This window comes from Apostichopus japonicus, chromosome 23 (assembly GCF_037975245.1).
Source record: "Apostichopus japonicus isolate 1M-3 chromosome 23, ASM3797524v1, whole genome shotgun sequence".
NCBI classification, from domain to species: domain Eukaryota; kingdom Metazoa; phylum Echinodermata; class Holothuroidea; order Aspidochirotida; family Stichopodidae; genus Apostichopus; species Apostichopus japonicus.
Genome location: NC_092583.1, coordinates 10,710,997 through 10,734,525, shown reverse-complemented (window position 1 = coordinate 10,734,525; position 23,529 = coordinate 10,710,997). Strand labels below are relative to the sequence as shown.

The window sequence follows — 23,529 nt, the reverse complement described above, 5'->3', positions numbered from 1 at the left end:
AGATTATATGCATAATATTGGGTGATATTTTAATTATGATCGTTTCTGTATAATAGGCCAGTGACATGCGCAAAAGGTTTCCAGAGGACATCCTATCCCAACCTTCCCCTCCCCACCCCAACCCCATCCCATACCAACCCCGACCGTATGTCGAGGGGAAGTGGTTCAACCGAGTGATTGGCTACAAACAACCGGAAATGAATAATATTCCCATTTCAAGCTCATACAAACATTTAATCGCATTTACTATAGCACAACCGTTCGTTTAGACATAGTTTAGACACATTTGACGTTAAGAAAAAAGACCATAAGACACCCTTGCAAGAGAGGCGGCTTCACTGAACCCTGCATGATCACATCCTCAATGTTCATAAAATCCTACTACATACGTCCATACGGGTCATGACGTTACCTCATTCATTCGGGGAGAGTATAAGTTTCACCCGCCCCAATCCCCTATACCTCCTTATCCACCTGTGAAATCCTGTGTACACCAATCTCGCCCTCTCTCCACCTCTCTCTCATTCTCTCTCTCTTGTAGGAAAACGATTTTGAAGGGTACCTAAACATGCAAATGTTACCAGATTTCAAGTTAGAGCACAATATGACATAGCCTATATATACATTGTAAGATCTAAACTGTTGAAGAAAATGCTACTATTGGCAATTTCTTTTTCTGTGCTCAAATTCGAGCAGCTTGGACATGATCCCCAACAAAATTTCCAATCAAGTTTGTAAATCTACTCGGACGATCACATAAGATAAAACATAAGAGGACAGCGTCCGAGGCAACCCGGATGTAAGGTAACCAGAGTCCCGAGTAATTTCTGCGTAGGCCCTACGCATATTCGTAAAAATGTTCACCCACGTAGATTATACAAAAAATGGTCAATAATTTAATTAGATTATCCTGTAACAGTCCATATATAATTATGTCGTAATCCATCGTGGATCTAGGTGTAATGTGATGTGAACACAGAATGCATCATTTACGTCTGACAAGAATATAAGAGAGGACCCCAGTCCTACCCCCCCCCCCTCCACCACCACCACCCTCCTAATATGACAGTCGTCATCAACGAAATCAAGCACATACTCAGTTCTTTAGAAAGTTATATAGGTCCTTATCGCTTTTTTTGCTTACCACGCCATGGTACGTTTGTTTTTGTTTTGTTTTTTGTTTTTTAATCCTAACTTGGACTAATTTCACATCAGTGACGTAGCCAGAGGGGTGGGGAAGATGAATAAGTGCCCTCCCCTCCCCCACATAATTCCAGGCAAAATGGCCTGTTACAGCAGAAAAATTTTCCATGCACGGAAAGGAGTATACACTGGAAAATGTATAGTGAAAAAGTTGGAAATGATAGCCCCCCTCATCAAAAGTTTTTTTTAAAGTGACCTCTGCTCTTAAACTCGTCCCCAATGCAGTTAACCCCCCACCCCCCACACACACACACACGCACACACACACCAAGGATTCACTAAATTAAACTTAATAACAGAGCGAAGCGCCTACATAATGTAACGCAACATTATACAAATGAAAGCATTAATGAAACTTAATTCTCTCACTCTTAAAAAGGGGACAAACAATTGTTTTTTTCTTGGGGGGGGGGGGGGCTCTCACACATCGGAAGCTGGTTACGTGCGCGCGCGCGCGCGTGTTTCAGTCAGCCAAAAAGCTTTCCTATACATATCACGCCATCAAAACGACATTCACCCAGAGAAAAGATATTGGATGTGTGAAGATACGTGCTATAGAGAGACATCTTATTCATGCTGTGACGCTGCTCCTAAAAACGTAAACGTTTCCACACCAACCAAAAACAAAGAAATTATAGTATGAATGAAGAATAAATTCGCCTTAGATATAAATCTGATAATTGTTCCAATTTCATCCCACAAGAAATTTGCATAAAATTTGCCCCAAAATAACAGGGTTTAATTTCCAAAGAAAGTTGTGCTATATACTATATGATTATGTTTTCATACGTGAAACCTAGTGTACAGCTGGGTTTTTTTCCAACAGTAAGATTTTGACAGTTATAACCCTAGAACAGTTCCCATACGGTTTCTTCCTTACTAACCGTATAAAGTGATTCAGTCTCATCATAAGCTTTATAGTTGCAGACTCTCAATTCTATAATCCCACAATAATCACGTTGCTTACGACGCCGTCTGCTTTAAGCTAAAGCACCATTGACACATACTCCAACATCAGATATGGTATATTAAAGTTTGTATCCTATAGTTGACTTTTAACCTTACAAAATGTCTCAATCCATATTAGAAGATTTTTTTGATAAGAATTTTTTTATTTTATTTAAAGTAGACCAAAGACCGGGTAAATGAGAGGGTCAAGAGAAGGTAGAAAATCAATTTAGCAGGACGATGAGGGAAGAAGGTGGGGTGGGGTGGGGTGGGGATGGGGGTGGTGGGCGAAGGGTTGCCAAATAACATCTGAGCTTTGCTTCCCTTTGCTATCCATAAAAAACGCTCTCTATATTTACCCACTTCGATATCAACAGATGGTCGAATATTGTTTATGAAAGTTATTATATATTTGGGTAAATTACAAAATTCGCGAATAATACATATCAGCCGTGACCATTTTTGAGGTTGTTTATGATTTTTTTTTGGCATAATCAATTTCCGATAAAGTTACAAGGTTTGTCGTTACGACTGGATACTATATTAACTCAATCTATGTATAGCTGAACCGACCCTCCAAGAACAGCATACACGTCACCATTGATTGTTAGAGCGTTGGCTTCGACTGCATGGGTGCACATCAATGAACAGTCACCTCATTCAAGCCGCAGTTACATCAAGTATCTATCATATGTGCGTCACTACCGACCTGGTCCGCAACTCAAACTCGTCATTAAAAGAATCAAACGCCAATAAGAGGGGGGAAACAGAGTCCACAGCATATAAGATACTAAAAAGTGAAACAAAGTTGAGATTCTTATTAGAGGAAAACAATATTTTGACGAGGAAAGACGTTGTGAGACCACTTTTAGGAAACACAAGATCGTGAATAAAAAATAGTTGTAAACAGAAAACTTTCAGAAGTATGTCTTTACTAGCTGTACTCACCGTTCTGTGTGTAGCGGTTGTCGGAACATGCAGAGGAACACTGGGTAAGTCCATTTCTCTTTATCATCCTTCAACAGGCTCTTCCTTGTGATGGACATTCCCAACTGAGTAATCATCTCTGCAGGGTAATGATTTATCTCTTTACACCTAATCTATACATGTGTAATTGTTAAGCCGTTACTCGTATAAATAATTGTCTCAAATATTGGACTCATTTTAGTTCAACTATAGAATTTATTTCCCAACACGAAATAGTTTAGGGTGTGTAATATATGTCGCGCTGTTTGCAGAAGGGAGGCTTACATGCACAACAAGTTGAGTAATATTGTGGTATCGCATTTGTTAGACATAATTCAAGTTTTTTTCAGTCACTTTTGGAAAATAAAAATATTCGTTACTGCTGTATTCTTAAAACCCAAACCAGTTCTATAAGTTCAATAAATTGACTTTTCAGATCCCATTTCAAATGATAACCAGCAAGTTGATTTTTTTTGTCAAAATGTTCAATAGATCCTTTTGCTTGTCATTCATACCAATGTGAAGACGGTTCTGAGCGACGATGTTTCTTCATCATCTTCTTCTTTTTTTTATCTTTCTTCATTTTTGTTGGAGGGGATGGATATATTCATTACTCCGTCGCTTTATTTTGGTAAAATCTTACGAGAGATGTTATACCCTTTACAGGTTTGATAGTTTGTGAGGAACTTGTCGAGTATGCTCTAAGAGGGGTTAACGTTCTGAAGGCCTTGCGAATGGTACATGCATATTGTGGTACTGAGATTGACGTCAAATATGAAAATAGCATACAGACGTATTAAGGGATTGCATGTATAAAAAGTAAGAGAAACAACACAAAAATATAATAGAAAAAGAAAGAATGCCTACATGCACCAAAGACAAATAAATACGTTAATTTAATTCTGTCAGTATTGTATTTGGTAAACCCAAAAAATACTTTGTTATAAAAGTATATAGTAATATTCTCCATACCGTTTACACAGTGGTGGATAGAGGAGGTGGAAGGAGGAAGCCCATTTGAGGGTGATGCTATGTGAAAAATGAGGAGGGGCATGAGGGGACTATGTGTGTGGCAAAAACGTATAGCGCTATCTGGCATATCGACATATTGTCTCGTGCAACGAAATGTGTTAATGTAAATATGTATGTATTTTAGATCCTCCTGCAAGCAGGAACTCGCGAAGAAGCCTCATTGGCTTATCAGAGCCGCAAACTGACCGAAGTCAGTCTCTTACATTCATTTTAACGTCCATGATTATAAATTGTCAATTGTCAACAACTCTGTAACTGAATGACATACATTAATCTTGGAGTGACTCGAACCGGGGACCTTATGATTGAAAGGCACCGGCATTAACCACTGAGCTAACACTCCTCAATACCAATTGATACGCATGCCAATTATTGTTGTGATACGTTAATATGTTACGTAACGTATATGTTACGTACTATATGTTACGTACTATATGTTACGTATATGTTAATACCAATTGATTCGCATGCGAAGTATTAGCAACGTTCTGACAGTGTTACAAGGACTAACCTCTTCTTAGCCCCACCCCTAACCCCATCTCCCCCTACCACTCCACCCACTTCCCCTACCATATCCAACAATTCACACGTCCTGCATATGAATACACGTGCATGGAATGCAGACACTGGAGGCCATTTTGTTTTCAAGACGCGTATAGCATGTAGTTGGGGTATGATATGTACAGTTAAAGCTAGAACCTGCCTTCATATACGAAATATACCATTACAGTCATAATAGTCATATGATATCAGAAAATGACGTCAAATAGATATAGTAATCAAAACCTAAGATATTCATTTTCAAATAACGAAACAAAACGTTGCATTATGCAGGTATATCTTTCGCGAGTTTTTGCGGAAGGTGATCTCGTTTAGGTCGTCTAAAATATCTTCCAACTACCATCGAAAACGTTTTTTTTTTCTTCTTCTTCTCCTCGGTTTGTTTTAGCTTTTAAATTGTAACATACACGTAAACCAAACCATGAATGATAAGATGTCATAAAAGCTACTGGTGCGAACTGTGTTTTGATTGATCTATGACAACACATACAACACATGATAACATATACTGTATCAGTACAAAATGACAGTGAACATGCGATTCATTTTTAAGTTTTATCGGCAAAATTTGTATTCAAAAGAATGTTATTCTTTTCTATTGATCGAGAAATGTATAATAAATATTGCAAGGACATACTTGTGTTTGGAATTTTGTAGCTTTTTGTAGACCGACAATTTGTTTATTTTTGCAAGAAATGTGGTACTTGGAAAAGTTTGATATTGAAAAGGATTAGACATTTTATTTTTATAAATAATAATCTTGATCGATTGCCTTCAAACTCATATTTCAAGTTTTATCCATCTAAATAAAACATACCTGGTTGTTATTATTACGGTAAGCTACTTTCGGATTCAATGAAAGCTCTGAACACCTTTCGGCACTAACTGAGTCGATGATGTCATCATCGGAATTGGATGTTTAAAGCAGCGTTCTGCATTTGCCTGACAATTTTCACCGTTACTACTTAGTATTAACTTAACAACTCTTATATTACATTAAACCAAACTGAAATTCAATCTACTTGGCCGTTAACCTTCTTCTTTTTTGGGCCCAGATTTTTTTCAGTATATATTTTAGATAAAAAGTCAAAAAAAATTATATAGAAAGTCAAAATATTTAGATAAAAAGTCAAAAAAATTTAGATAAAAAGTCAAAATTTTGAATTTGGGGACACTTATTTTTTTTCTTCCTATGTCCCTATTAAGCCACCGTCAATATAAGAAAATTTCCAAAAATTCTACTTTGCATCCATTTATATTTAAAATTTAACATTATAGTACGTTATTATCGAACAGCATCGAAAATGGATTTTTTTTTTTTTAAATACTTAAAAATTGTATTTAAAGGAGCTTTCCAGACAGTTAAACTATAAATTACATGCCGATTCAGACATCACAACCCTCATTCAAAAGACTTAATATTATTGTATATGAAACTATAAATAACTAACCATTCTTATAAACAGTTGCCAAAGAACCAAAATACCAGTAAAAAGCAAGTTACAGTGATTATTCCCTAATGTGTTTCTTGTTTACAAAGCGTTCCTTTCTTTAATAACCAAAATTATATAAATCAGACACATCAGATCTTTACTGTTAATATTTGGCTAACCACATTAAATCATAAATAGCCTGCATGCTTTAATAATGAGTCTATTGTATTCGCGCTGGTTCTATATCGAACATTGCAATTCATTTGAGCCATTTGCTAGCCCCAAATATATATATTTGAATTTTCTTTATGATTGCAGAACAAATTTTGTTGCGAGTAGATTTCATATTGGTTTATTGCTACGGTACATGACATATTCGAGGTCATTTAATTTAGAAACGCCAATTCTATTGCCTTTAAGATTATGTTAAAGCGATATGTCGAATTAATATCTGATCGTGAAGAAATAAAAGACTAAAGAGCTACGGCAATTTGTAACCACTCTATACGATACATTTAACTCAAAATAGAAAGGAAATATATTTAATTAGACTTTGTTCTCATATGCAGCTCAATGAGGTGAGTAAATCATAGAAACAATGGCGTAGGAACCGGGGTGCTGGGGGCGCCAGCCCCCAGTGAAAAATATGGGGGCGGAAGTATCATTCCGTCCCTCCCCCGCTTCGCAAGTCAGAAAACCCTTTTTTCAATTCTATATCCTGTATATCATGCAGGGAGTGATCGAGTCTAATATAACACTCAAAAATTAAAATAATCTGTCATGGTTTTTTCCAATCTTATTCTCAACATGGTGATGACTTGTTTGTGCGATTGTGGATAATGATCAGTAAGGAACTAACTGCCCTTGGTGCACAGAACATTTTGGCAGAAAAAAATCTCATTTGGAGCACCAAATTGCATCTAAGGCCAGGTGAAAATGCAAAATTATTTACAAAATGGAGTGGGTGTTGAAGTGTGCTATATTGCACCAAATTGCATCTGAGGCCACCTGGAAATGCAACACCCCCCTCCCCTTAGACCCCTCCCCTTTTTTTCACCTTTTTTACAGATTTTTAGAAATAAAACTTGACAATATACAGCCACGCAAAATTGAACAAAATTCTTAAGGAATTCTCATATCGGATAGAGTTGGCTTTTTCTTGAATTAAAAAAAAAGCAAAAACATAATGGCTGCTCTGTAAAGTCCGTTTCATGTGATGCATTTCATTACATGAATGAACGTAACATTGTGTACCAGGAAACAACCTACGTATGACTTAAAACCGAGGGGTTGTTCATAAATAACCCATGCAATGGGCAACATCCGGCTCGAGATACGGATTTCAATCCAGCCCGCGAATAAAAATCGGTCCAATATCTTCACTTATCCGATATGCGAAGCTTTACAGCGGTGGGTCTGCTAGGCTTGTGCACCGTATACATGATTGCACAATCTAGTACACACACTCAACTCAACTTCAACTATCCTCTTCGTGCCTTGTGGCACATAAGGCCATCACGCTCTGTTTCCACTTGCCCCTGGCTCGTGCACTTTCCCTTGCCTCATTCCAAGTCTTCCACCCGCCTTGCTTTCTTTCTCTTTCCACTGTCGTCCTCCACGTTGTTTTTGGTCTGCCAACTTTCCGCTTCCCTTCTGGCCGCCATGTCAGGGCAATCGTACAATGGTGATCATTTGGTTTCCTTAAAACATGACCAATCCAATTCCATCTTCTTCTTTTGACTTCTTGACTTATTCTTGCAGTTTGGGTGTATTTATTGAGCTCATCCATTGAAATGATATTGGGCCAGAATATTTGTAGTGCCTTCTTCAAACACTGGTATTGGAAGGAATCCAGTCTATTTTCATCACTTTTGTTCACACAAAAAAAAACACACACACAGTACACACATATATATGTATATATAGTTTAGATTTTGTTTCTGTTTTGCCCTCTGCCCCGACGAATTTTCTACCCTGGCCCTAGTACAAAACTCATTACGGAACCACTCAGAGATTGCATTTTTTTTATGTAATATATACCGTACAATCTTCCCTTTATCTCAGAATATGAGTTATGTTTCATCACAAGCACATTGTAGCTGTAATGTAATAGATACAGCTTATATACGATGAACTATATGCTTTAAGAGATTCAACCTTAAAGAGTGAATCTTATATCATTTATGGAATTACCCTTTTCCCAGAAATATAACGCTATATGCAAAGCACACCGTTAGCTGAAAGTCCATATGCCTGTTTTATTAAAAGCATTCACTTTCTATTATTAGCAACATATACAGTAATTGGTATATGTCGGAAAAAGTGAAATCCCTTTTCCGGAATAGAAGATATTGCACTTCCGGTGTAGGTTGTTTTTTAATGGTTTCGGGCTGATTTATGACCAGAGCAGAATGAAATTGTTACAAACTTTTGTATACACTAATGCATATTATACAGGTCATTGTATACTATGCAAGATTTGTTATGAATAGATCTTCGCAGAGTCACAAAAGTTACAATTATCAAACGAAATATCTTAAAATTTATAACTGAAGATATTTGACAGACGAGGTTCATAATCAAATATTCTTCATATTGATCTCAAACCGTCATATTCAGTAATTTACAGTAATTACGAAAACTCTCGCGTCTTAATTAAGGTTAAACATTGACCCTAAAATTGGTAACAAAGTTTTTATTCGGAGGATCTGGAATTCCAAAATGCGCTAACTATTTGAATAGACAGATGTGATTGAGAATATGAGCTACATGGTGTCGAAATGGTGTCGGTTAATATGTGGGTAAGTGAGAGGTGAGAGGTGAGAAAGCTGAGGTCAGTGGTGTGCGCAAAGGACGAGGAGGGGAACATGCCCCCAACCCCCTCCAATGCAAATCGGGTGAAATAGTTGAGTTGGTGGATGAGTTACATTCAGCAGATGAATAATTAGACCACTCCTCTATTCTTTAATAAAGCAAAAAAAAACTTTCATTCGCCTCTGGCACTTACGTGAAGGTTCATGCCCATAATTGGGCATATTCAAAACAGTCGTGGGATGTAGAGCCCCCCCCCCCCCCTCCACGACCCAACATTGAAATATATACCTTTCACCTCGCTGGATGGATGGGGTTGTTTGGAATTGGATGGCGCGTGTATAATCGTTGCCGAAATGAGGAGCTTATTCTGCCAACAAATATGCAGTGTTGGATTATCTCATAAGACAGACATAATATTTAAGGACGCCAAGGTCAAGGGGACCCAAGGTCAAGAGGCCTTGGGTGGACACTTCCATGCAAGACATGACAACTTGAAGGTTAGGCTATAAATAACAGGTGTAAATTGAATGATAGGTCGTTATCGTTTGGTTTAAACAATGTTGTATGGAATGGTCGCCAATCGTTTAAAGTTGTCATTGAAGGAGTCAGCAAACTATGAATCGAACTTCTTCAAGAGTACTACAGAGTTCAATTCACTGTTCTAATAACACACATGCATATATAAATGGATTAGTTTATCTAGTTCAACAGACCAGCACATATACACATTTTGTCATTACGTCATTGATATTCTATCCGTCTTGGCAATTAGTCTTTTGAACTCACGTCACGGTTTAAGACGACTGTTTGGCGCCAAATCAACATTCCAAAAATCTTCTGAAAACGTGCGGATTATATGACAATGAAGAAGATTCGCTGAAAAAATATCAAACGAAAAGAGGGAAATGGTTATGAAATATGGAAATGAAAACATGAATATCGCTGTCACTATGAGACCAAAACCTTAAAGCAGTATAAAGTTGTTTACCATGCATCTTCTTCACTAATGTATGAGCGTCGCATGTTTTATTTTTCTTTAAGTGACGAAGAGACATCAATTTACGTTTTAGAAGATCAGGGCCGTATTAAGCAAACGGGTTCTCGGAAGCAGGTGATTGAGAGGCCCTTTCAGCATAACTTATTAATACAAAATACTGTACTAAACGACATATAGCAATAAACCTTACAGAGATACAAAACAATTCTTAAATTTGATCACCTCGAAAATATAACTGTTTATATAACATTGGCCATCTTTATCAGACGGCGATTTTTAATCTCGAAAACAATATTTAGGGGGGAGGGGCTCCTAAAATTTGAGGCCCGAGGCCCCGTTAGGCCCACCTTAACTTTGGCACTGTAAACAAAATGAACCATCTGACAATGAGTCCATGAGCCAACGTTAACAGTTACCGTGTGTAATGATCTACACATGCTAAAATTCGACGTTACGGGAAGTTTGGTAGGGGTCACGAGGCTAATTGAGGGGTATTGTACGGCAGCAGGGGGGGGGGGGGTTGAATGGTACAAGACTAAACCATTCTCATCGTGTTCACTTACATGCACGATATATGTAGAGTGAATTTCGATCGAACCCGGCTATCATCGTTATAGCTTGTGTGAGAGAGAGAGTAATGTTTGTGATTAACAACTGCCCCTGTAAACATCTGAGGAATATCTTTTACCGTTTGAGAAATATTGTAGTTTTGCCAACCTGTGGAGTCATATTGTTGCCGAGTGAATAAAGGCGGTGGCATATGAAGCAATGAGCCTTAGCTATCGGGAGGTTCGGGGTTCGATACCTGGCCGCGAATTTTTTTTTCCCTAAGTAGGTTTGCAATTACGGACTTTTCAGCCAATCAGATTGCTCTCGAAATCAGCATCAATAATGACCATCGCTTGGAAGTTGGCAGACATACACTGAATCAAAGGAATGATAAGGTCCTTACATCATAAAATGTCAAAACATGAATGAGTTCATTGACGTCACTGAAACATAGTGCTTAAGCTGAACAGATTAATTTTTATTGTTGATTGAACTGTGACACTTAGTTAAGTCTAGTTACGAGGTTTCCTCCCAAACGCCCTAACTTTACTTTCAATGATTGGTACACGTGTTAACCTTACTTATGATACATACGCTACATTCCGTTGGGTTCGTGTTTACGTTATCCAAGATTCGTGAGCCGTTCTATTGAAATCGGAATTCGTTTCGTGGAATGGGTACACCAAAATCAACTTCACGACGCGAGTTCAAGAGTCTTGAATGAATATACGCAAAACATGCCAGCAGCAATATTTTGAATCGGAACAATACGTGAGTGAATTGCGCGACTACATTAGGCATCTAGTTGGTCTGGATTTTCCTGTCTAAAATTTGGAAACTCGTTCGCGAATAATCAAGGCATCATTTACACAACTTGTCTATTGTATCTCAATTGGGGTAAATCATATATAGAGGAAACTATTGAATATAGATAGATAGACATATAGGACGAACATTTTGGTGACCTCAAAGTGAAGGCTTCTATTGTGATAGCGTAATTTTTCGGACCAATCATGAACGACTATTTACACATAATTGCAAACATGTTTTGGGGTCATAGTCAGGTGGGTTTTTCATCCAAGAGCAATCTATCGTTTTCCAATCTGAAATGACTTACTAACTTGAAAAGATTCCAAATTGGTTTGAAAATGTTGAAGTTGGAAGCCACCCGACGTGCAAGTTGTAATTCATAAGGCCTTGCTGGCTTCTCCCACATTTGTGGTCGCTATATAATGGACAATATAAAGTCCTCAGCCCAAATGTCTAATGGACACTTCAGTCATAATGTCTAATGGACACTTAAGTGCAGTGTATGTCTCATAACGGATCTATTCCTGATATTTGGGGGCAGTTGCCTAACATACATTTATCTATGTCATATGCTGGTGGTTATAGACCGGCAGCCCAGTGCACTTTGATCAAACGAACGAGGTACCAATATCTGAGTATTGGAACATTTGTGGAAAAACCCAGTATATCCAAAAGTGGATGTCTGCCGTGGTCGCTCTGCTGCATGTGGCCCCTGGGGCCGGTTAAAGGGGGCCCAAAAATGCATCTGATCAAACGAACGAGGTACCATTTGAAACCATTGTCAACTTAATGCATGAATGCCACATAGTACTGAATGACCCATGCCAGACAAATTTTCTGCTGCAAAGGGCCCGCCAGACGCCCAAGAAGGGCCCCTAAAAAAATGCATCTGATCAAACGAACGAGGTACCACTTGAAACCAATGTCAACTTAATGCATGAATGCCGCAAAGTACTGAATGGCCTATGCCAGACAAATTTTCTGCTGCTGAGGGCCCGCCAGACGCCCCCAAATATGGCCCAAATGCCCATTAGCGTAGCATTGACCCAGATTAAATATACAAGGTACCACTCAAAACCGGTTTGGAATGTTCGGGTTGATCTTACAGACTATGGAAATCATCATGCCAGACAAATTTTTTGCTACAAAGGGCCCGCCAGACGCCCAAGAAGGGCCCATAAAAATGCATTTGATCAAACGAACGAGGTACCACTTGAAACCAATGTCAACTTAATGCATGAATGCCACAAAGTACTGAATGGCCCATGCCAGACAAATTTTCTGCTGCTAAGGGCCCGCCAGACGCCCCCAAATATGGCCCAAATGCCCGTTAGCGTAGCATTGACCCAGATTAAATATGCAAGGTACCACTCAAAATCGGTTTGGAATGTTCGGGTTGATCTTACTGACTATGGAAATCATCATGTCAGACAAATTTTCTGCTACAAAGGGCCCGCCAGACGCCCCAAAAGGGCCCCTAAAAATGCATTTGATCAAACGAACGAGGTACCACTTGAAACCAATGTCAACTTAATGCATGAATGCCACAAAGTACTGAATGGCCTATGCCAGACAAATTTTCTACTGCTAAGGGCCCGCCAGACGTCCCCAAATATGGCCCAAATGCCCATTATCGTAGCATTGACCCAGATTAAATATGCAAGGTACCACTCAAAACCGGTTTGGAACCACACAAAAATAATATTAAATGCAAAGGTACTTTCCACAGAGTAAAGAACTGCCAATGCAAGACAAATTTTCTTCTGCATAGGTCCCACCAGATAGAAAGAATAGGTGGCCCAATGTGGCCCTATATATGGGTCTAAAGAATTGGATATATGTGCCTTGTAACATGACATTTCAAGCTCATGATTATATTGTTTCCAGCATAAATTGGAGTTACTGTACACAAGACCAGTGTTTTATCTTATTTAGCTATTCGATGCTCTAAGCAAAATAAAGATAACAATTTCACCTAAGCCTCTAAATATTTTGGGATTTGCTGGCCTGGGCAAAAATTACAGTTCCCCACATTATAATTCTAACACTCTGAGGAAGAGTCTTGCCTGGCTTGGATCCACAGAACTACGGTTGGAAGAGCAAGAATGGGTGCTACAGCCCTAACTGGTTTGAGGGACCGGCTCTCCCAGATCATCTATTTCAAGAGGGGGAACTGAGCGAAGTTTTTCAAAGTAGCCGACCAGACGTGGCTTCCGAGTTTGATGCCGATGATTCAAGTACTGAACCATCTTGGAGTGATGACTCCGACAATGAAACATAGATTTGAGCTTCCATTGTCTTTTTAGAATCAAGTTCATGGGAATACTTAATTTTCATAAACTTACTAATGATTCTTTTGAGATCTGTCTGAATGGCAAATGCAGTGTCTTTTTACAATGCACACACTCCAGTGTTTAATCACTGTCAAGAGACATGAATTCTCAGTTCTTATACTTCGAACCTAACATGTGTCATGTTCAGAGTAATCACATAGTGATCTTTTGTTACTATCTTTGCCAATTATGATTTTAGTACATTTTAAACTAGCAAGATGACTTTCTTGAAAGGTAAAAGATTCCTTCATAGATGAAAACAAAAACCCTCATCTAGCATTCATATTTCTGAAAAATGGATGCCACATCTATTTGTTGGACTTGTTACAAGCTATTCGAATTGAATTAGTGTAATGATGGAAGTTCTAAAAGACCAAGATGGAGTAATATACGCCAATTACTCATTTTTATATTTTGTATCAAGGAATGTAGTCATACGTGGTGATATCAGTATTTGTTTGTTCAATCTTAGCATTTTAAGTCCTTTAAAGAGTGTACCTAGCATAAAGGTACATATACATTTCTATGCTTCAATTATGTATCTTTTAAAAACCATATTGGACAGTTTCAACCCAAACCTTTATCGTTAAGTACACGTTATAAAGCATTTTCACCATTGTTTGATAATTGTTTCTTTGTCTGAGCTTAAGAAACAAAACGATCTCTTTTGTTCGATTACATGTATGTCTTAAGATAACACTTAAGCGTTCTTTCTCAAGATTTTAAACTTTGTAGATTTACAATGCTAACGTAAACACACTGTTTTAAGATACAAAATGATTTTGGGTTTCTTATTTACAATACATAAACTGATTTTAATCTGCTCCAGTGTTTCCAGCGAAACAAAGTAACTGCCAAGTTAAACACTGCTCACGATACAAAGTACTGACTGGATAAAAGGAAAAAGAATGGATAAAAGGAAAAAGAATGGATTTGAGAATGCATTATAACTGTCAGGATCTCCCTCAAAGACTGAGTTCGCGTCATTTTTGTTTTGCTCATTGAAATGTTCAGTAATTGATACACCTACTAGTATACTAATCTCATTATTCCATTGGCCTATATATGTAGCGGGAAGGAATTTGAATAATTCAGGATGTTCTTGATTGTTATGACAAATGTCATGTCACAAGGCACATATAGTCTGCATTGATATACAATTCATTAGGCCCATATAGGGCCGCATTGGGCCACCTATACTTTCTATCTGGTGGGACCTATGCAGAAGAAAATTTGTCTTGCATTGGCAGTTCTTTACTCTGTGGAAAGTACCTTTGCATTTAATATTGGTTTTGTGTGGTACCAACTATGATTGATCATGGCCCATTTGGGGGCCCTTTTTTAGTGTCTGTTAGCCCGTTTGTAGCAGAAAATTTGTCTGGCATGATGATTTCCATAGTCTGTAAGATCAACCCGAACATTCCAAACCGGTTTTGAGTGGTACCTTGTATATTTAATCTGGGTCAATGCTACGCTAATGGGCATTTGGGCCATATTTGGGGGCGTCTGGCGGGCCCTTAGCAGCAGAAAATTTGTCTGGCATAGGCCATTCAGTACTTTGCGGCATTCATGCATTAAGTTGACATTGGTTTCAAGTGGTACCTCGTTCGTTTGATCAGATGCATTTTTTTAGGGGCCCTTCTTGGGCGTCTGGCGGGTCCTTTGCAGCAGAAAATTTGTCTGGCATGGGCCATTCAGTACTATGTGGCATTCATGCATTAAGTTGACATTGGTTTCAAGTGGTACCTCGTTCGTTTGATCAGATGCATTTTTGGGCCCCCTTTAACCGGCCCCAGGGGCCACATGCAGCAGAGCGACCACGGCAGACATCCACTTTTGGATATACTGGGTTTTTCCACAAATGTTCCAATACTCAGATATTGGTACCTCGTTCGTTTGATCAAAGTGCACTGGGCTGCCGGTCTATTACTTCTACAAGATACCATTCACATTACTGAAACGAAATTTGAACAGCTCAGCAACAATGAAACGCAAAATTGTTGGGGATCGATTTTATTATCGGTTTTTTATTTTTAGACTCAGCGTTATAAGTATAGGCTTTCATTATTCATTCAGAACATAGAAAGTATTTTTTATTATTATATTAATCAATAACTACTAATTAAAATCTGGTATTGCTGAGGAAGGTATCATGAAGCCGAAAAAGTTTAAATGAATTTATATCGTTACCGTACTATAATTGTCAATATTTACTGTTATTATATAAATATATATGAACACTTCCTAAATTTGATCAATACCTCAAAAAACATGGTAGTAAAATTTAACCTCAACTTCACTTCTTCATTTAAAACATAATTACTTTGAAGTTGCCGTGCGCATTGCTGTTTACATTTAAGTTGGTACATCACTAAGAAGCAAATTCTTGGATCAATTTACTACAGGTCTGTTTAACGTATAGAAGCATACATTTCAACAGTTAATTATGACGCGATGAATTCATCATTCATAGCCACGCAGAGAAACGTTATTGGCTAAATTTGTTTTTAATAATAAAAACGAAAAGTGCAATGCATGACCTCAAAATTGGGTTCATTCGTCAGTTTGGCTTGAATATGGAAACGTTAGCAATTGTTGTCGATAAAATCGATGGAACAATGACCCATATTTATGGTACAAACAATCAGTTTCTATGTTCCGTTAATTTTCAATGAAAGCTATCATATACAGCTATACACAGTAAAAGTCCTACTGATGCTCGATGCGACGGCAACACCAAAACTTACACCAGTGACATGATGGGACTAACCATTATGACATATTTATTCATATATTTCAATCGAGACAACCTTTCCTTACAAAATACACTGAGAAATTCCTTTGTCAGTGGATGTATCGTGAAGGCATATATACAGCACAAAGTATATTCAAGGGATATTCAAAAGTTATTTCTTCTTAAAAGGGACACGGAAGAAACCATTACTGGTCAGAACTATACGTAAATATATACTAACGTTTTAAAGCATTTTCAGAAAACACTGAGTAAGTCATCATTATATAACACGCAACTTGGAAAGAAAGTTACTTCCTCTCCCACCCCCCCCCCCCCCCATTTAAAATATCTCGGAAATGCGGCGGTTAAAGGTTTACTTTTACGATTTGAAGATCTGAAAATATTTTGACATTTGTATATATCAAGTAGCTATATGTGTTTAATAACGCCCGTGAACACTTAATCAAATAATAATAATAATAATAGCTTATATGGAATAGTTCAGATACAAACATAACAAAAATCAAAATTATATATTAATTTAAATACGAACTCCTTTCGAAATAAGGACTATGATTCTTAATAAAACTAGATTCTCGTTTAGCTCATGTGTGACCGTAGTGTGCGTATTGCGTAGTTGGAAATTGCCATCTTAAATGATAGCTGCCTGATCACATAAAATTAATATTAAAAATTAGCATACAGAGGACTCTGACATATCGACTAAAACGTAAAGTGCAACACTCTTCACCTCACGAATCGACTAACAATAAAAGTCATGGTTGCAACACGCAGCGTGATATCGGTGCATTACCCGTAACACACAATACGATGTTCACTATTGCGTTACAGAGCGAGTTGAATAGGGCGTTGAACTGCGCTAGTTTGCGATTGTACATATAGGTGTCGCACCATAAAGTAATTGCTCCCATTGACTTACACACTAAACTCTTCACTTTCCAAGGCCGCTAGAGCATAGATAGAAGTTATCTACTGACGTGTCCTACCCACCATATGATAGCTGATGGCTTGCAATGGGCTATCACAGCACATTCAACTTCTGCCACCACGACCGATTAGAGTTAGAGCTGAAAGAGTTCAAATGTTAGCATAGTGCTCCCCAACCCATCTACCAGCTCTCGCTGCGGAATCATCTTGTTTCACCGAGGAATTTCTAAAATACCTTGTATCACCTTCAATCCTCCAGATTTTTAGACCATCTGTACTTTATTTCATCCGCTTCAACATCCAAGCATCAAACAGTGAGATGAGGATGACTCAGGAAATGCCAAACAAATCAATACAGTAGTTCACTTTAGGGCTATTTTTCGGCAATGGTAAACTCCTCTTAGGCGTACGTACACTCACATAAGTGTGGTACGGCACTTATACGATGTGGTGTCCGTATCGTGGTGAAGACGATGTGAGCACATGCAAGCTCACAGGCGACACATACCCACTTCTAGCATCTCCTCTACCTGCATCAGAACCCCATGCCCACCCCCCCCCCATCCCCACCCCCATCCCCACCCAATCGAATAAAGTATCAGATATGCCACACTGTAGCCTGATTACACATACAGTGTATATGACTAATAACCAATACGTTGATACAGCAGGACACTGACTCAAATATTAGTCAGTCTGCTTACAAGCTATATAGTTTCCGAATCCCCGGTATTGGGGCAGTCTGTCTGCATGTATCATCTTAAATTCGCTAAATTTATTAGTATTTTGAAACGAATACCGTTAATATCAGAGAAAGTTGTCGACAAAACTGACACACACACACTCCTGAGGAGAGAAGCTTGATTGATGATGCAAACCTTTTGTTTATACTGTGAATATTAACTATCACCATATAGACCTATCTGCCTCGTTTGAAAATTGAGCAGGTGAACAGAAATAAGATAAAAGCGATTGATAACAGCTATAAAATGGCATCATTATTTCTCAATAAGCATTGGCTATCGTCTGCCTTAAAGGAACTTTATAATGAGGTAGAAAGGAAAATCACTTGATGAAACCGAAATTCATATAAAACTTGCTTTTGCGCAACGTGTGTCTCTAGATATAACAACGTTTGTAACACGTGGTTCTCTAGAGGGTCATGAATATTCAGATTTTATGCAAATCATTTTTCCAACACCGCAACAGAAATTATTAAACTATAAGTGTTAACCTTTCAATCACTGTGACCATTTTAGCATCTCAAACACCTGTGGGTCAATGTACCATTGCTTTATAACAACAGCTTCGTGTGGGCGTGAGGGCGTTTGTGCGTGTGGGTCAGTGGGCGTGCTGGCGTGTGGGCGTGCTCAGTTAATTTCCTGCAAATTAAAAACAAAAATGATATGAGTCAAATCATGATTTCAATTGTTGAAACTAAAACATCTCAGTATGTTATCACTTTTCATGACCATATTGAACGTTAATTAAATAAAAAATTACTATATCCATTCGATATTACACATTTCGTTCGCGTATATGCTTTTCCATATACGTCTATTACTGACATGCCAATCTAACACCTTTCGGAACACTTTCAGAACCTTCCATGTTTTTGCTATCATATGCGAGGACAAATGCCTAAATTGACCAATAAACTGATGGTGGTTTTAATGAATGATGTGACAGATTTCGTTAGACTTATTTTCCAGCCACTGTGACAGATAAATGCAGCATGTATAGTATCCATACACGTTATACCTTCATTTTTATCAAAAACGAAAGTGCAAAACCCGCAGTGCATATTCCTCTATAGGTAATATATTAATATATTGTTAATATCGTTGTCATATAGAAAGTCTGCTTTATATCAAAAGTTAATTGCCTGTCCTAAAAAAAATCGTCTCTTAAACTAGATACGGTGATACATTATTATTTTGTATGGTTGCTAAGGCTTAGCCTATATATATATCACTTTCCAATGTGTTATATATGTGACACTGATGCTGGGCAAACGACGGTAACAGATTACACGATGGTTCTATCAACAATATCGACAAATGCAACCCTTCAAAATGTATAGTTCGGACACGCTCTATCAATGTTGCTGCCTATTAAATCTGCTCGCTGGGCATAATATCACTCAGGCTACCAGCATGTGGTTATAGCTTGCTGTATAAGCAATATATATATATATAATATTGAACAACCCTCTCTTATAATACCAAAAAATAGTGCATTGACGCATGTTATAAAATCATATTGTTGTATTGTGATTACATTATACGATATTGAAACCCTCAAGCCAAAATTTTTACAACCTGTAAATTTGACGCAAAATATAAGAATATTGAAAACTTTCGTCAGTATAGATGTAAGCCTATACTTAGATAGGGAAGATCATGATCCCGACACGGGATTTGATATTGAGGAGATCAGGAATCATAGCAGTCATTTCATGCAGTGGTGTTGAAATTGTACCCTGTAGAGGCACCCGGCACCCCACCACCCCCCCCCCCAGGGCGATTATTATTGATGAAAACTATATTGGGGGAGGGGTGTAAACACGTACACACAGAGTAGATTGCTCACAAATTACAGTTAACCCTGATTATGTGCAGTATAATACTTACCTATAGTGATGACGTAATATCGTCCAGTATGATACCATTGCAGTCTCGATATAAGGCGACTCATTGGGTTTGAGCAGGGAGTTGTTCCATAACAACTCCCTGGTTTGAGAGTGTATTAAGTAGTTTGATTTATCTGACTAGGATCGATCTATCTTGCATGACTATCCTTAAAACCTACTTCAAATCTTCATTGAAATATTCTGATTTAGTTGAGAATTTGGGGAAACCATCTATTTCTTCCTTCTTGTTTTTTATCTATTTCCTAACAAACAGTAACAGTACATGTCTGTTCTTTCTAAGTATTTTATTACATTTCTGTCATCTTACAAACAAATATGTTTCTGTATGTTTTTTTTTTTGGGGGGGCGCTATTGTTGTGTGTTTTTATCATTGTGTTTATTTACAAATTACGTAAAACCATTGGATTTATCACTTAAAAATCCTACCTTTTTTTACTTCTTCTTCTTCTTTCATTTTCTTTCCAGACCGTTGTGAAATGCCGGTAACTATTGGAGAGAAATGTTCAAATAATAGGATTCCTGGTCTTAGATGGTTCTACGATCCTAGCACCGATAAATGCTCCAAATTTATTTACCATGGATGCGGTGGCAACCAAAATAAATTCCTATCCCAAAAACGATGTCAAAGAGTTTGTTCTGGTAAGAAGAATGAAGTCTCCTCGACTCCACATATATATATTTTTTTAGTCAAGTATATTTTTACTGTATATTTTATTCTAGTCCGGCTCGATGCCAGACAATTACACAGGGACCTACCACCTCACCTCCATCCACACCCCCACCCACACCCCACCCCTACCTACACGCTCCTTGCACACTGCAAACTGCCACGATTGTTCTTCTTCCTAATATGTATAAGGATGGTACAAGAAGCGTACCGTGCTGATGGCGCTGTCCTTACAAATAAGTACCAAGTCATGAAATATATTGCATCATAGGCTATGATTCATAGCCTACAATACGATTTAGAGGCTAGGTAACACACCATATGGATTTGTTTCGCCGCACGTGCAACGTTGTAACTTCGTAGCGGCTATAATTTCACAAGCTACAAAACGCAAACAAATATTGTGCCCTTCCTTAACTTGGTGTTGACGCACCCCCCCCCCCCGGCCCAACCACCCCTTACCTCCCCAACTCAGAATTCCTGGCTATGGGCCTGAGTTTAGTTAGTCTAACATAATAACAGCTGGCAGGGTGAACGTACGTTCTTTTGTGATGTCACGTTTCGCGACAGTATGCTTTCAAGTCAATATGAGAAAATGTGTAATGGGAGGGGGTTGGGGCAGAGGAACATTGACACCTTTTTTTCCATGTGAAAGAGTGGCTTGAGTTTGAAAACATATCTCATTCTTTACTGTTGTATTAAAAAATTACTTAGCAATTTTGAAATTGGAAAAAAAGCTTCAAATAGGCTTAGGCATACGCATCAAAATTAACAGTAGTTATATCTGAAAATGTATATGTATAAGTAAAAGCATTACCTCAACAAAAATATTTTAAATAATTTTTTTTTTAAATAAATATTTACTAACAATTTCACCTGAAATGAAAAAGAAGAGAATATTGTTATTTCAGTTTACTTTTTAGTGTGATAATTATTATCATTTCTATAAATTCACAACCTTGAATTTTTTTATATTTGGAGTACATCAGGTCAGTTCACGGACGGTTATGAAAACATTTGCCAAGAAGGGCTTGAATTGTGATCAATTTAAACTGAGCTAACAATATTGATTTTTTATACTGACAGCGTTTCACTTTCTTCGTAAAACGTTTCGAATTTCGTAAATTTTTATATCGTAGTAGTTTCTTGTATTATTGCCGCACGACAAAATATTTGAACGATTATTTTGGATACAACATCGTCCAACACGAAAGAACTCTAAGAAGAGGATAAATATGTTTATGTTCATTTTGTTTAATGTATGTATGTATGTATTTTAGATCCTCCTGCAAGCAGGAACTGGCGAAGAAGCCTAATTGGCTTATCATAGCCGCAAGCTGACCGAAGTCAGTCTCTTAGATTCATATTTTAACGTCCATGATTATGAATTGTCAACAACTCTGTAACTGGACGACATTAATCTGGGAGTGACTCGAACTGGCATGACTCGAAATGTTTACTATCTTCACCATTACAATACGCTCAGTGACTACAATGCTCTTTCAATGCCAAAATCGATCATGAAATTCAATTCCATTGTCCAGAGATTTTTCGGTTGGTAATGTTAACATGATAATATTTTACATAGTTTACTAAAGCCTTCCAAAGAAATGAGTTTCTTTTCATTTCACATTAATAATAGGTCATACCGCGATTACAACCGATAACATTAGTTTTTGCCAAATTTGATCGGAATATTAAATCTGTTACTAATGGCCATAAAATACCATGTAACATGTTTGCGTGTGTTTAGGTGTTTGCGGTGGTGGGGGAGGGGGAGGTGGGGGTATGTATTCTAAACAAGATAGCAGTCCCACGACTGTTAATTGTTGATCCTCTGATACTGAAAGGGTCACAACGAGGTGCTCGTTCTTAACGGATAATCCCCTTTAGAGTAGACGATATGAGATAATCTCTTGGATATAGTGGAGGATACCTTAAAGATTAGAGGTTATTGGATGAACACTAGCAGAGTGGAGGATATGGGATTATCCTTTGTAGAGAGGTTGAAATCGGATGCTCCCTTAGAGTGTAGATGAATTAGGGTAACCTCCAATGCGGTAAAGGATACGGAGAGACTATAGGCTATAAAAGGTTATCCCTTTCAGAACAAAATATATGGGATCAGGATCCCTGAATGATTATAGGATATGCGATGATCTATTCAAGAATAAAATATAGGGGATCTTCTCTTGGACTTGATATCTTGTGGGGTAAATAATACTGGTATGGTCACCTTGTGGGTAGCGTATATGGGAGGATGGGAGAGCCGCAAAGCATATGGGATGATCCATTGGAGAGTATAGATGACATGAAGTGATTGCTTATAGAATAGAGAATATGAAATGATCCCTTAACGAACATATGGAGCAAGGGATCATCTCTTACATGGTATAGAATAAGGGATTATCTCTTAAACCCTAGGAGATATAGGATAGTCTCTTAAAATGAAGAGGACGGGATTAGTTGACAAGGGATGATCTCATGGATAAGGAATTCTCATCGTATATAGGGAAGAGGATTAAAGGAATGATATCTAAACGAATAAAAAGGGTTTAAGACAGATTATCTCTTACACGGAATATAATGTATAGGCTATTTGACACACAGGTAACAACACATGCCACCAAACCGCTATCTATTCTCACTTGGAAGCCTTGTGGTATTTCAACCTTAAAACAATCGTCACCTTCATCAACCTTTTACAAGTACCTGTATTAGCTTCCTGTTAGCCTTGACCCGGTTAAAACAAAGATTATTTGCCGTATTATCGTTATTGGTGTATTAGAAAACAATTTGTAACATCTATATCGTGAAGTGAAAGTATCGTTGTTTTTACCGTACCATGTTAAAATTATAATTATTTTTGTGTAATCACGGA

The 23,529-nt window shown here is 37.8% G+C and overlaps 1 protein-coding gene across 1 annotated transcript in view; it reads left to right on the top strand.

The window, feature by feature from the left end:
• The first annotated feature begins 2,756 nt into the window (after positions 1–2,756).
• LOC139964673 (papilin-like) overlaps positions 2,757–23,529 on the top strand; it is a 28,635-nt gene continuing 7,862 nt past the window's right edge. The window contains exons 1-2 of the mRNA XM_071966489.1: positions 2,757–3,143; positions 20,447–20,620. Of these exons, the coding sequence (XP_071822590.1) occupies positions 3,077–3,143; positions 20,447–20,620 (241 nt within the window). The 5' untranslated portion in view covers positions 2,757–3,076. The remainder of the gene's footprint in view (positions 3,144–20,446; positions 20,621–23,529) is intronic.